General features: G+C 52.0%; 1 protein-coding gene across 3 annotated transcripts in view; it reads right to left on the reverse strand.

The window, feature by feature from the left end:
• Positions 1–699: 699 nt before the first annotated feature.
• The window catches only part of TBC1D16 (TBC1 domain family member 16), a 30924-nt gene continuing 17503 nt past the window's right edge, over positions 700–14120 (reverse strand). For 2 of the 3 annotated variants that reach the window (XM_017730210.1, XM_008631057.2), the window contains 9 exons: positions 10113–10310; positions 7098–7245; positions 5933–6100; positions 4925–5073; positions 4036–4170; positions 3187–3373; positions 2611–2790; positions 1964–2110; positions 700–1479 (listed from right to left, as the gene is read on the reverse strand). In XM_017730210.1, coding sequence (XP_017585699.1) covers positions 1234–1479; positions 1964–2110; positions 2611–2790; positions 3187–3373; positions 4036–4170; positions 4925–5073; positions 5933–6100; positions 7098–7245; positions 10113–10310 — 1558 coding nt within the window. In that variant the 3' untranslated portion in view covers positions 700–1233. The remainder of the gene's footprint in view (positions 1480–1963; positions 2111–2610; positions 2791–3186; positions 3374–4035; positions 4171–4924; positions 5074–5932; positions 6101–7097; positions 7246–10112; positions 10311–14120) is intronic. The other variant, XM_017730202.1, reaches the window with a different exon arrangement.

The raw sequence follows: 14120 nt of genomic DNA on the forward strand, positions 1-14120 counted from the left end.
AGGGAAACCTTTATCAGACAGAGCTCATCAAAAACGACTGCAACAAAGCAAGTTTCATTTTCACTTTGGGATGTGGAACGGGGGGCACTGGCACTGACTGAAGAGCCTAAAACCCACACGGAGTGTATGTGCCACAGGCTGTGGCAGTGACAGGCAAGGACAGTGAATATTCAGTAATTGAGGAGAGCCAAAGGAAACACAATGGGAAACATACTGGAAACAGCAGACTAAAGTATTAAAGTCTGCAGTTGTCAGCATAAAGAAACAGCTTTGCTGTAATGTGAGAGAATCACAGAATGGTTTGGGTTGGAAGGGACCTTAAAGCTCATCTCATTCCAACCCCTGCCATGGGCAGGACACCTTCCACTAGGCCAGGTTGCTCTAAGCCCCGTCCAGCCTGGCCTGGGACACTTCCAGGGACCCAGGGGCAACCACAGCTTCTCTGGGCACCCTGTGCCAGGGCCTCACCTACGTCCCAGGGAAGAACTGCTTCGCAGTATCTCATGAAGAAGGAAACTTTGGGCGGTGCCTGTGAAATACCCTGACTCAGAGCAGCAGTGCTTTGAGATGTGGGGCTGTCCATTTTCTATAAAAATGGAAAAAAATCATGCCAGCCAGTATCCTATAAAACCAGAAAAGGCCAGAGACAAGACTTTGAGGTCACCAGTCCTTCCTTGCTGACAAAGCAGACACCTTTCCTGCAATCCCAACGGTCTGCAGTTTTATTTTTGGCAGATTATAACTAAAATGGCTTTTATGGCTTTAGAAAGAAGCCAGAAGCTGCACGTTTTGGTTGAAGCGGAGAGTGCGTGGTGTGCTCTGGGTGAGGGGACAGTGGCCTTGGCTCTGCTCCTGCCACCTGCCCACCAACACTGCTGGGTAGCCTTGGCTCCCCAGAGTGTTCTCGTTTCTCACCAGCAAGTAAGAAAGTTCTGGTCGCTAACCAGTCCAGTCCCAGAGGCAGAATAAAAAGTCCTTGTTAAAACCTAGAAAAGCTTGTTTCTAACAAAATCAAATCCAAATACGGTTCCTGGGTCGACGCCTCTCTCTCAGGTTCCACCACCCGTGCAATGGAACTTCCCCTACAGAGCAATTTAATTCCTCTTCCATTCCGTACCTTTCAGTCTTCTCAGGAGTCTTGACAAGCTATTCCTCCATTTTTTTCTTCAACGTTTTTTCCTATGCACATCCTTCCTGCCCTTCCCTTCCGCTGTCGCACCCTGTTCCTCCCAGCTATTTTCGGAAGGCAAAGACATCCCGTGTTTTCAGGCCTTTCTTGCCTTCACTTCCTGGTTTAGGAGAAGACACTTCCACCAGCCCCCCGTATGGGCAGCTCTCGGACTCCGGGTGGTGGCCAGAGCACTCCACAGCGGGGATGAAGCCACTGTCCCACATGCCTGTCCCACACAGCTTGCAGAGGTCGTGCAGGCTGCAGGGGATGCGGGGGAGCAGGTGGAACTGATAGAGCAGACTCCTGGCCTAGGGGGAGAGAGGGGAAAAACGTTCACTCCTCACCAGGAGACCAACACGGAGAGCTGAGGTGGCCCCCCACCCAATCCTCCTGCTTGGCTACCTGCGCCTCAGCAAAGGCACGTCCAGCCAAACAGCTGAGGGTTACCCGGGGCACTGGGGACAGTGGCAGGGCACAGGGGCTGCCACACACCACAGCTCATCCCATGGCCCCAGTCCCTCCCAGCCAAGAGGGAACCAACATGGCCCCAACAGCTCTATCTCCATTTCCCTGAGCAGGTTATCCAAACAAGGGTTATCCCAACCACACTGTCACCTCCCAAGCACTCAACAAATACCTCCTCCTGCTGCAAATCTTGTTTCCAGGCAAACAGCAGCATCCCACCCAGCCACAAGGATACAGGAGATGCCAAGCTGAAGCAGCAGTCCCTGGTTTTCTCAACACTCTAACTCATCTCTGGACCTTGTCCCACACGGGCACCTGGGCATTTACCTTCCTGAGTACGAGCTCCCCGTTCATGTGCATGGCCAGGTTGCCGAAATGCAGCAGCATCTGGTCAGTGGCCAGCTGCTGCTCAATGACGTCGTCCCCGTAAATCACCACGATGGCCACGCAGATAAAGAGGTGGAAATAGTCTGTCTGCAATGGGAACAGAGGGGCTGCTGTACAGCAGGTGGAGGCAGAGCTCTGCCTTCACCTCCCACCCTCCGCAAACGGGTCCTTGGTGAGAGATTTTGCTCCCTTCAGTTCTGCCCAGTGGTGAGAACGTGAGTTACTGGTGACTTCTGAACCACAGCTGAGCCAAAGCCTCTTCCCTTCACAACGGCAGCAAGGTCTGCACCAGTGCTTGCACCACAGAGCAGATTTCTGGGAAGGCATTTCCCAGCTGTGTAAGAGAAGCCTGAACTTCAGAAGTGGGTGTTCAGCATTTTCTGATACACCTCCTTGTGAAGCCCGGACACCCCCAAGGAGGAGAGGCAAGCAGGGCTCCATCCTCCTGCTACATAGATAAACCTCTGCCATAGCCACAGACCCAACTTCTTTTGGCTACTTTGCTGCTAAGAGCCTTTCTGGAAATCTTCAGTACTGAGGGGCGAGGACTCAGCCAGGACGCGCCGTGCCCGTGGCAGCTGCCTCACCTGGTAGTGAGCCCAGCACGCCTCCCACATGCGCAGCGCCTCGGCCTCCGGGAACTCCCGCTTGAAGCAGAGCAGGATCCAGCGGTGACAGAAGAGCATCTGCAGCCCATCCTCTCCCAGGGCACACAGGTGCTGGTGGAAGCGGGGGTGCATCAGCCGCAGCAGCTCACGCAGGTACAGCTGCAAAGGACAACCTGAGCTGAGGCCCTACCTTGGGCTCCCCTCAGCACTCTGCGCAGCCAGAGCTGGAGAGCTGGAGAGCTCTTCTCCCTCAGCTGCCATTTCACAAGAAAGATGGATATAATGGCCTCTGGAGTGCCTCAATCACCCAGGATCAATTCTATCCACCAGGTATTTCAATAGAATCACAGAATCCTAGAATATCCTGAGTTGGAACTGACCCACAAAGGATCATCAAAGTCCAGCTCCCGGCCCTGCACATAACAATCCCAAGGATCACCCCAAGGATGTAGGGGCTTTGGAGTGTGACTTGGCATGCTGGAATGCCCCAGCCCAGGGAACTGGGGAGAGAAGAAGCCTTGACAGGGCTGAAGGCTGCCCAGCACACAGCCTCACCAGCTGCTTCTCCATGTCCTCGTCCCGGGGAGAGCTGATGAAGATCGTGTTCTGCATCAATCCAACGAAGCACCAGAAAGTATCCGACTCATCCAGGACCTCTGCCAGGAGTGGGGCAACCAGGTCAGACATGCCCTGGGAGTATCCAATGGTTGGGTTAAATACTGCATAGTTCAGTAAGATCCTCCTGGAGCAGAGACAGAAACAGAGAGGTGGGACAGGTGAGGGCAGGTGACAGCATCATCTCAGGGACAAAGACACAGAGCCTCATGTGAGGTGCTATAACAGACAGGGAAGCCCTGCTGCAAACTCCAGTCCTGTGGCATAAACTTCAGGAAAAGGTCTGGCATTCACAGACAGCAAAATATAAACAGAAAATGAGACTTTAAAAAGATTAAGAGGACAGAAATGAAGGGCCCGTGGGAAAGGAGAGATGATGCCCAACACATCCATAAAGCTCCAAGCCATACTGCTGGATGAAACCCAACTCTTTTGAGGTCACGCCTCTACAGGTCACACTCTCACGGAGCAGACTCTGGTGTGCTTGTCCTCTACCCCATCAAGAGAACCACAGACCCAACCACCTGCCTACAGCCCTACCACAGCACCTTTGCTGTGCCTGTGTGTGCAGAGAAGCTCTGGGATGGGAGCAGGGTTATAGGATCGAGAAGGGAACGGCTACAGCAGCAGTGGGAGCACTGGGGGAAGGCCTCGCTGTTGCATCCCTTGGTTCCAGAGGCATGGTGGGTGCTGTGCAGCACTCCCAGGCAGCCTGGGCTGGGAGCTGATCAAGTTGTCTCTATATTGAGCAGGACATGGTTTTTAGGACACCGGAATCAGACACTTCACCTCATGGTCTCCACATTTGGGTTGTCCTCCCCTCGGAAGAACTGGTTGCTGCGGTCGGTCCTCACAACATCCTTGTCCACTGTGAACTGCACCTGGCGCCAGAAATCCTTCTGCTCATCCGGAGTCATGGACAACCTGGAAACCGTGCAGCAACAGCACAGGGTTGCCAAGAGAGGAATGTGATTGCCACAATGAACAAAAAGCCTCATTTCAGTCTTAGTTTGCAGAGAAAAGCTATTCGTGTACTGAGTTTCCTCAGCACCCGAAAAACAGACCAGCAGGTCTGTCCAGAACAGCGGACTGCCTGTCCCAAGGGATTACTGGAAGGAGCCTCCTGGGTTATAAATGGGATGACACAACGTGTTTGCTGCAATGAGCACTTCAGAAGCATCAGGCTCTGCTCTCCACTGCTCCTTGGAACTCAGCACACCAGAACTCAGCACTCTGGTTTGACTGTCTCCTGATTAACAGTACCATCCCTCTCCAGCTTCAATGTACCCACCTCCATTTAACAACACCCAATTCTTGCATTATCAACCTTCTGGAAGTACATAACCCTTCTCATCCCTTATTTTTATGTACATTTTATTTATAAAGAAATATAAGATCCCTATTTCTCCTTCAGTGTTCTAACCCGAGCCTTGCCTGTGAGGCGCTCCCCTGCGTGGTACTGACGAGCCTGTTTCAAGAGCCCAGGGAAGGTAATGTTTGAGCTCCATGGCATTAGCCCCAGAGCCTCAGGAGGTCAGCAGTGCCCAACATGCCTCCTTCACCATCCCTCCCACTTCTCTTCTCTACTCTCCTGATGCAAAGGATGCAGAGACTGACGTGTCACTGCGAGGTCTGGCCCAAGGAAGATGAGCAGGGGAGGATGATGATGGTCTGTTACCTTTTCTCCTGGATCTCAAAGTATTCTTTCCTCTTCTGCAGCCTCAGTGCCTCTCTCTCTTCAGAAGTGGACTCGTAGCTATAGTAGTGCAGCAGAAAGGGCCACACCTCCCCACGGATGGAAATATCAATCCCACCAAAGAAAATGGCCTGGAAGAAGGAGCAAAAGTTATGGCTGGTACAGTTTTAGCATTCCCAAAAACAGCAACAAGCAACTGCCTGCTGCTGTGCTTTGGTGCCTCTGCAGTTCTTTCCTGACAAGTGACGCCTTGATTCAAGCTCCTGCAATTTGCACATGTTTAGAGGGAAAGTGCTGGCCCTCTATTCCCAGATCAGACACAAATCAGGCTCATTTCAATGTCAATAACCACCCCCGGAGAGGCTCTATGATTAACGTGTCGTTCTCATGTCACGGCTTAATCCCAAATCCTGGAGACTGCACTGCACTGCAAACTTCCCTCTCAGGGCCTGGGCCCAGTGCTCCCCTCAGCCCTGTTATTTCATACAGCAATCTCAGTTTATACAGCAATCTCGGTTCATACAATCTCAGCTATTTCAACCATCTCAGTTCTTTCAGCAAGCTCCAGTGTTCTCTGTGACTCGGTCACACATTCTGCAAACACAGCAGGCACTGGGCACTTCGGTTTATTGATTTCAAATGGCAGCAGAAGTGGGACAGCTCCTTGGTCAGGGAAATGCTCCACCATCACAGAATCACAGAATTGTTAGGGTTGGAAGGGACCTCTAGAGATATCCAGTCCAACCTCCCTTGCCAAGGCAGGGTCACCTAGAGCAGGTGATACAGGACATGCCCAGGTGGGAATCTGCTGGAATGCACTCCTACCTGAGCAGATTCCAGTCCCACAGCAAGATGTCCAGCCAGGGCTTCACTCACCAGTCTCCATCCTCCCAAATGCCCAGCTCTTGCCCCTGGCAGGAAGGCAAACTCCTGCAGTTCCCCCTGGGGACTCAAGCTCTGCACAGGAATGAGCAGAGGAAAGCCCCTCACCTTCCTCAGCTTGTACTCTTCTTCCACCTGCCCGGCCTCGTTGAGGTGGTGCAGCCAGGCAGACACGTCGAGGCGCCTGTACGAGTTCTCCTCGGGGTGGGTCTCTGAGGAGGGCAGCTTGGGGCGGCGGATGGAGAACTGCATGCAGGTTTTCTCATCTGCAAGCTGCTGAATGGGGGAAAACAAACCACAACTGCAGCAGGAGCCAGGGAGAGCAGCAGAGTGTGAAGCCCAGAGCAGGGAAACCTCTGCATGGTTCGTGTAGGATTAAGCACTGAGGAGCTGCACTTGGGGAGGTTTTGTTTTGTTGGTTTTTTTTTAAATTCCAACCATTACAATAACAAGAGTGATTTGAATAATTAAAATCCACCACAAAACAGCTTCATCTTAAAAAAAAATTAGTTTCCATTCCTCCTCCAATCTTATCCCTGACCTGAAACTGAATTAATGCTGCTTACAGCAAAGCTTTAGGAATGCCTGCAATAAATTACATATGATTGGCCATATACAAAGGGATTGCTGTTAGGAGAGCGGGGAACTGCGCTGCCAGGCTCTCTGAGGGCACTCAGGATCCCAGTGCAAGGCTGCAGCTGACATTTAATTTAAAAATCAAAGGTTGCTCAATGCAAAAAGTGAGCCCATGCGACTGTAATAAGAAAAGCAGCGGGGGGCTCTGTGGGAAGGATGGAAATTTAAAAATCACTGTTTCTAATAAGCACATACAATATCTTAAACAGATAATTAAAGAGCTCTTATCACATTTGTATGTAGACTGAACAAAATATGGCAAGATGCCTTGTCAAAACATTCTCCAAACACAATGTTACACGTCACAAGATGGATGAAAGGCTCTGACACAATTTCCAACCTATCTCTGCAGATTTCCAGACACCTTCTGTCCCTAAAGGACAGTGCCGACCTGTCAGGTCTAGCAAAATCACTACCTAAGTAAGTCTTCTGGATGATCTTCCCCCATATTCCACAGGTAGAATAGGAATGTGTGGAGACAGACAAGTCCAAGAGAGACCTTGAGTCTGGCTTGCACTTCCATCCTAAACATCCAGCACCTGGCAGCTTCCTGCCTGGCCTGGTGACATGAACTCAAAGCCTCATTTCTCCAGTGCACCAACCCAAGTGTGAAACACCAAGAGCCTCGCTCAGGTACCTGGTCCTTGAGATGGGTCTCTGTGCAGTACTTCCATTGCTGAAACACCTCAGACAGTTTATCCAGGCCACCGTGATGAAAATGGAAGATCTTGTACTGGCTCTCCCTGCTCGCCACCACCAGCTGCCCACAGGTACATGCCTCATCACTGTGGGAACAACGGAGAACAACCTGCAGGGACCACCCAGCACAGCGAGGGACCAGCAGGGACACGGCGCCTCAGGGGAGAGACAGTGCAAAGCAAGTGACAAAGTGCAACACCAACCAAGCTGCCCCTTCAAACAGGGCACAGAGGCAGTTTTACATCTCTGGGACTCAATGATCCTTACGGGTCACTTCCAATTGAGACATTTTATGATTGTATGACATGGCCAGAGTGACAATTTTCTCCACTTGTGCCTGGTAACAGCACTATTTTTACCCTTCCTTCACATGAAGGAATTAAAATTTGTCTTCCCTGGAGAAAAAACCACAGGAAGTCTGTCCCAGAAACATTAAGGCAGTACACAAAGTCATCTCCTTGGGATGCGCAGACTTGCTCACACACAGCTTTGTCCAAAGAAACAGGGAGCGAGAGCAAAAAGAGGGAGTAAAAATGTTTTTGCAATAATTTGAAATAAATTTTGTAGTAATTTGAAAGATAACTGAAGAGGGTGAGAGCAGCAAGACTCTAGAGGAGCCTGGTGAGGGGCAGGCAAAGGTACCAAAGATAAAGACGTTTTTCACATCCCCAGGTTATTTGAAGCATTTTTGATATGACAGCTAAGAGCAACCTTTCCTTCACTAAAAATAAAATCCTTTCGGCTCTGTAACTGTAATTCAGAGGCTCTCCTTGGGAAGGCTGATACTCACTTTCCTGTAGGCAATTGTTCTGGAAAGGCTTCCAGGTAAAATTGCAGAAACCACCTCCCCCTAGAGCCCCAACACAGAGCATGCACAACTCCCAGAAATCATACAGCTCACACATGGCTCACACACAGCTCACACACAGCTCACACAGCTCACACACCGCTCACACAGCTCACACAGCTCACACACAGCTCACACACGGCTCACATACGGCTCACACACGGCTCACACACGGCTCACACAGCTCACACAGCTCACACACAGCTCACACACGGCTCACATACGGCTCACACACGGCTCACACACGGCTCACACAGCTCACACAGCTCACACACAGCTCACACACGGCTCACATACGGCTCACACACGGCTCACACACGGCTCACACAGCTCACACAGCTCACACACAGCTCACACACGGCTCACATACGGCTCACACACGGCTCACACACGGCTCACACAGCTCACACAGCTCACACACAGCTCACACACGGCTCACATACGGCTCACACACGGCTCACACACGGCTCACACAGCTCACACAGCTCACACACAGCTCACACACGGCTCACATACGGCTCACACACGGCTCACACACGGCTCACACAGCTCACACAGCTCACACACAGCTCACACACGGCTCACATACGGCTCACACACGGCTCACACACGGCTCACACAGCTCACACAGCTCACACACAGCTCACACACGGCTCACATACGGCTCACACACGGCTCACACACGGCTCACACAGCTCACACAGCTCACACACAGCTCACACACGGCTCACATACGGCTCACACACGGCTCACACACGGCTCACACAGCTCACACAGCTCACACACAGCTCACACACGGCTCACATACGGCTCACACACGGCTCACACACGGCTCACACAGCTCACACAGCTCACACACAGCTCACACACGGCTCACATACGGCTCACACACGGCTCACACACGGCTCACACAGCTCACACAGCTCACACACAGCTCACACACGGCTCACATACGGCTCACACACGGCTCACACACGGCTCACACAGCTCACACAGCTCACACACAGCTCACACACGGCTCACATACGGCTCACACACGGCTCACACACGGCTCACACAGCTCACACAGCTCACACACAGCTCACACACGGCTCACATACGGCTCACACACGGCTCACACACGGCTCACACAGCTCACACAGCTCACACACAGCTCACACACGGCTCACATACGGCTCACACACGGCTCACACACGGCTCACACAGCTCACACAGCTCACACACAGCTCACACACGGCTCACATACGGCTCACACACGGCTCACACACGGCTCACACAGCTCACACAGCTCACACACAGCTCACACACGGCTCACATACGGCTCACACACGGCTCACACACGGCTCACACAGCTCACACAGCTCACACACAGCTCACACACGGCTCACATACGGCTCACACACGGCTCACACACGGCTCACACAGCTCACACAGCTCACACACAGCTCACACACGGCTCACATACGGCTCACACACGGCTCACACACGGCTCACACAGCTCACACAGCTCACACACAGCTCACACACGGCTCACATACGGCTCACACACGGCTCACACACGGCTCACACAGCTCACACAGCTCACACACAGCTCACACACGGCTCACATACGGCTCACACACGGCTCACACACGGCTCACACAGCTCACACAGCTCACACACAGCTCACACACGGCTCACATACGGCTCACACACGGCTCACACACGGCTCACACAGCTCACACAGCTCACACACAGCTCACACACGGCTCACATACGGCTCACACACGGCTCACACACGGCTCACACAGCTCACACAGCTCACACACAGCTCACACACGGCTCACATACGGCTCACACACGGCTCACACACGGCTCACACAGCTCACACAGCTCACACACAGCTCACACACGGCTCACATACGGCTCACACACGGCTCACACACGGCTCACACAGCTCACACAGCTCACACACAGCTCACACACGGCTCACATACGGCTCACATACGGCTCACACACGGCTCACATACGGCTCACACACGGCTCACACACGGCTCACACAGCTCACACATGGCTCACGCAGCTCACACATGGCTCACACACGGCTCACACACAAGGACCCAGTACCTGAAGAAAAGGCGAAGTGATCTCATTTGTCCCAGGTCAACTCTGAAGACACCACACACCTGCTCGAGGGCAAATACCTTCTGCTGTTCATCCCATCTGGTGCTCTGCATTTGCCCATTGTTCTCCTGGAACTGGGCACTGGTGTCCAGGCTGGAGGCAGAGCTGGTGGAGCAGGTCATGCGATTGTCACACGTGTCCCTGTGGACAGAGCATGGGGACAAAAACTCCATCAGCCATGGGAGGCTGTGGGTACATGCAACAACCACAGCTACTCCATGTTAAAAACCTTTAGTCAGAGTTCTGAAGCATAAATTATTTTTATTTCAATTAATTCCCTACCATCCCAAAAAGCATCCTGGTTTTGGTCTTTATTCCTAAAGTTCTTGCATGCAGAACTAGGGAGAGCCAAACCCATTCCTCAAAACACCAACTTCTGAGAAGGCAAAATGAAGAAGCTCAAGCAATCCCCTCAGTGTCCAGCTCAGCCACTCCACACCAGGATGGGGACAGGAGGAATGAGCACATTCCAACAGCAGCATGGACCTGGGATCTCATCTGGGAAATTCCCTCTTTGACCAGTGAGATCCAAAGATGTTTCCCCTGAACTCGAGTTTCTCATTACACCTCTGCAAGTGGACCTGCCAAGCCTGGATTCGTGTCCATAAACTCCAGACAAATGGTTTCCACTTGCAATCTTGAAACTTGGGAGAGTTAAGGATTGGGAAATCACACCTGAGCTCTTCAACCCGCTGCAAAGCAGAGAAGGCGAACCCAACCCTTTCCCAATCCACCCCAGATCTCCCGCTTTAAATGCAAACTGAGTTCAGACTCAAAAAGCCTCCATGTCCCCACCAGCCCCGATCCCAAAAGAAAAATATCAGTGCTTTGGGAATTAAGTGAATGTGAAACTGTGACCCCTTGGCTCGTAAAAAGGCCAATGCACGTGAACAATCTCGGTGCGGGCTCTGAATGGGCTCTGCTGTGAAATCGGGGTTTGCCAGACAAGGCCCGGAGCAGGTACAAAGCAGCCCCCTGCAAGGCCACTTTATGTGGTGTTTTCTAATCCTCTTATCCAACAATGTGGGCACTGAACGCTGGAAATCACACACTCAGCATGCACTTCACATCCGTGTGCCTCCCGCGCCTGGCTCCAGGGCCTCTTCCCCAGGGACCAGCCTCATGGGCAGCATCTCCCCGTGGGTCAGGGCAGTGCATTCCGACAGACAGGGCTCAGGACAGCCCAGGGAGTTGGTTACATTTTTAACCAAGGCACGGACCCGCGAGCCAGTTCCTGCTCCTGTAGCACTGTCTGGATGAGACCAAGGCTGGTGACTACAGCTAAAGGAGCAGCTTCGTGGCTCTCTGGGAATGAAGTTCTGCTGCTCCAGTTTTTGGAAAGGAAGCAGCGAAGCAGAACTCACATTCAGGGCATTCGGAGAACAAGGACTCAGAAGGGATGTGGCATTAGGGATCACACCACACATCCAAACTCACTCCAACTGTTAGACACCAGGATACCTCGGACCACAGGCACAGCTGTACACCATCCCCTGTTTTGGGAATTTTTCCATGAAGATTGTACTGGCCTTTATGAAAAATCAAGCATTACTTTCTGATAAAGCAGCAAAATGTAACACTTTCTAAAACATTCAGTATCTAACATTAATGCAGATGTAACAAGAGTCCTGGTACAAGACACTTGGGCTGGACTGCCTGCTAGGAGCAGCTGGTATTTATGGAGCAACACTTCGTAACAGCCACAGCTGGTTACACAGGATTTTCCTGGAAGAGATGACTCAAACTAACTCAAAGACTAAGCAGAGGCAACCCATTTTCTAAAACTCTTGCAAAGATGAGCTGGTCAGTATGGCAGTGGGCTGGAGGATGGGTTGGTGTGAGGATCATGCAGGTCCTGGTCACAGAGGTCCATGCGTCCATTCTTCAAGAACATCACCTGAAATGACCAGCAGAAGTGTCCAGAGAACTGCCAGAAATGAGTTACAGTAGAGCTGGGCAGGGTGGCTTTGATCCTGAGCATTCTGTAGTTCCTCAGCACAGCACGGCATTTGCAGCTGCTCCATAACCCAAACCTGCCCCAGCTGCAGCAGCAGCCAGCCGAGACCCGCGGGCAGGAGAGCCTGGGCACAGTCCTGGCACTGGGGGATCTTCCGGAAATGCTTCTCCAAGACAAATGTTTACAGTTCCCATCCAGCCACCGGTGACAAGCTCCCACACGCATCCCACAGGCACGGAAGCATCTTGTGTCAGTGGGTTCCCCCTTTCCAGGCAGGGTGAGCAGAGTGTCTCAGCCTGTGCGGCCCAGGGAAATTCCAATGTTCTCACTGATGCAGAGGGTGAAATCTGAAAGAGACACCTGTGCCCCCCCTGCCCTTCACAGGGGTCAATGGACACAAACATTCACACTCAGGACAGATGCAGAGACAGAACCACCTCGTGCTGGTGCTCACTGAGTCACTGGGGAAATTTGGAAAAAACCCGCACTGTGTCTAAAATTACTTTTTCCTGTACATATTGATTGAAAAAAAATTGAAAACACTCTAATTTCTGTACTACTTTTAAACAAAATTTTAATATTGAGATCATTCTGTAGGCCAGTAACAATAAGCACTATGATCTCTGCTAATTTTGTGGGGTTTGGGGAGTCCTCTAACCAGGCACTCAAGATAGACAGATGCAGGGGGAAGAGTTTATTGTTTGTCAGACTATTCTATCTGTTGGATGAGGAATTTATCCCAGAGCACCCTGTAAAAGCAGGGAGCTGAAGTACTGCAACGCAAATAGCCAGAGGAACATTCCAGAGAGACTTTGGGCTGTGGGATCCAGGAAAAACAGAGCACCAGCTAGTACACAGCACTGGTCAGCAAAACAAGTGCAGTGGGCCATGGAAATAAAAGGGACAGGGAAAAAAATCAAGGAGGATTAGCGAAACCTGGGTTAGGAAACCCTGGGCCATGTTCAGTCCAAGAAGGTCATGGAGGGGCTGGAGCACGTCCAGGGAAGGGATTGGAGCTGGGGAAGAGTCTGGAGCCCCAGGAGCAGCTGAGGGAGCTGGGGGGGCTCAGCCTGGGGAAAAGAAGGCTCAGGGGGGACCTTCTCTTCCTTGACAGAAGAGTGGAGCCAGCTGGGGGTCAGGCTCTGCTCCCAGGGAACAAGGGACAGGACAGAGGGAAACAGCCTCAAGTTGTGCAAGGGGAAGGTCAGGTTAGATATTGGGGAAAAATTCTTCATGGAAAGGGCTGTCAAACATTGGAACAGGCTGCCCAGGGCAGTGGTGGAGTCCCCACCCCTGCAGGCATTTAACAGCCATGTGGATGTGGCATGTGGGGACATGGGTCAGTGGTGGCTTTGGCAGTGCTGGGGGAATGACTGGACTCGATCTCTGAGGGCTTTTCCAACCCAAATGATTCTGTGATTCCACTTCAGCCTTTTGCCCTCACCCAAGTCCCACCACTCTTGTCTCAAAACACATCCCATTCCTGCCAGGGAGCAGGACCAGGGGCTGATATACTTTTTCCACTCAACAATCAACTACAGCAGCCAACCATATCCACATTCCTGGAGCCTTTGCAGCCCCTAAGGAGCCACCATTCCCCTCCCACCACATGGGACCTCTCACACAGTCAAGGAGCTCAGACACTGCAGGTGAGACTCAACCTACAGCAGTGGGACCCAACTCACAGTTCCAAAGCCCTGGAACACACCTACGGTGCAGAGAGAGCTAAACCCAGTTATTATTTCTGTTCCAGAGACCTGCCCCGATTACCTGGGAAGCCAATTTCAGCAACAAAGACCTAATAACTCATTTTACGATGTGATGTGACAAATATAATTACGAGAGAGAAAGGGGCTGAAGGCTACAGCCATGATGTGGCAGTTACCCAAGCTGTCAGCGTGCACCACCTGATTCCCAGAGAGCCCCCTGCCAGAGCCAGACCCTGCTGCTGGAGCTGGCTCTCCATCACCCCTGAGCTAACGCACACTGTCCAT

Source organism: Corvus brachyrhynchos, unplaced genomic scaffold, assembly GCF_000691975.1.
Source record: "Corvus brachyrhynchos isolate BGI_N302 unplaced genomic scaffold, ASM69197v1 scaffold340, whole genome shotgun sequence".
Lineage (NCBI taxonomy): Eukaryota > Metazoa > Chordata > Aves > Passeriformes > Corvidae > Corvus > Corvus brachyrhynchos.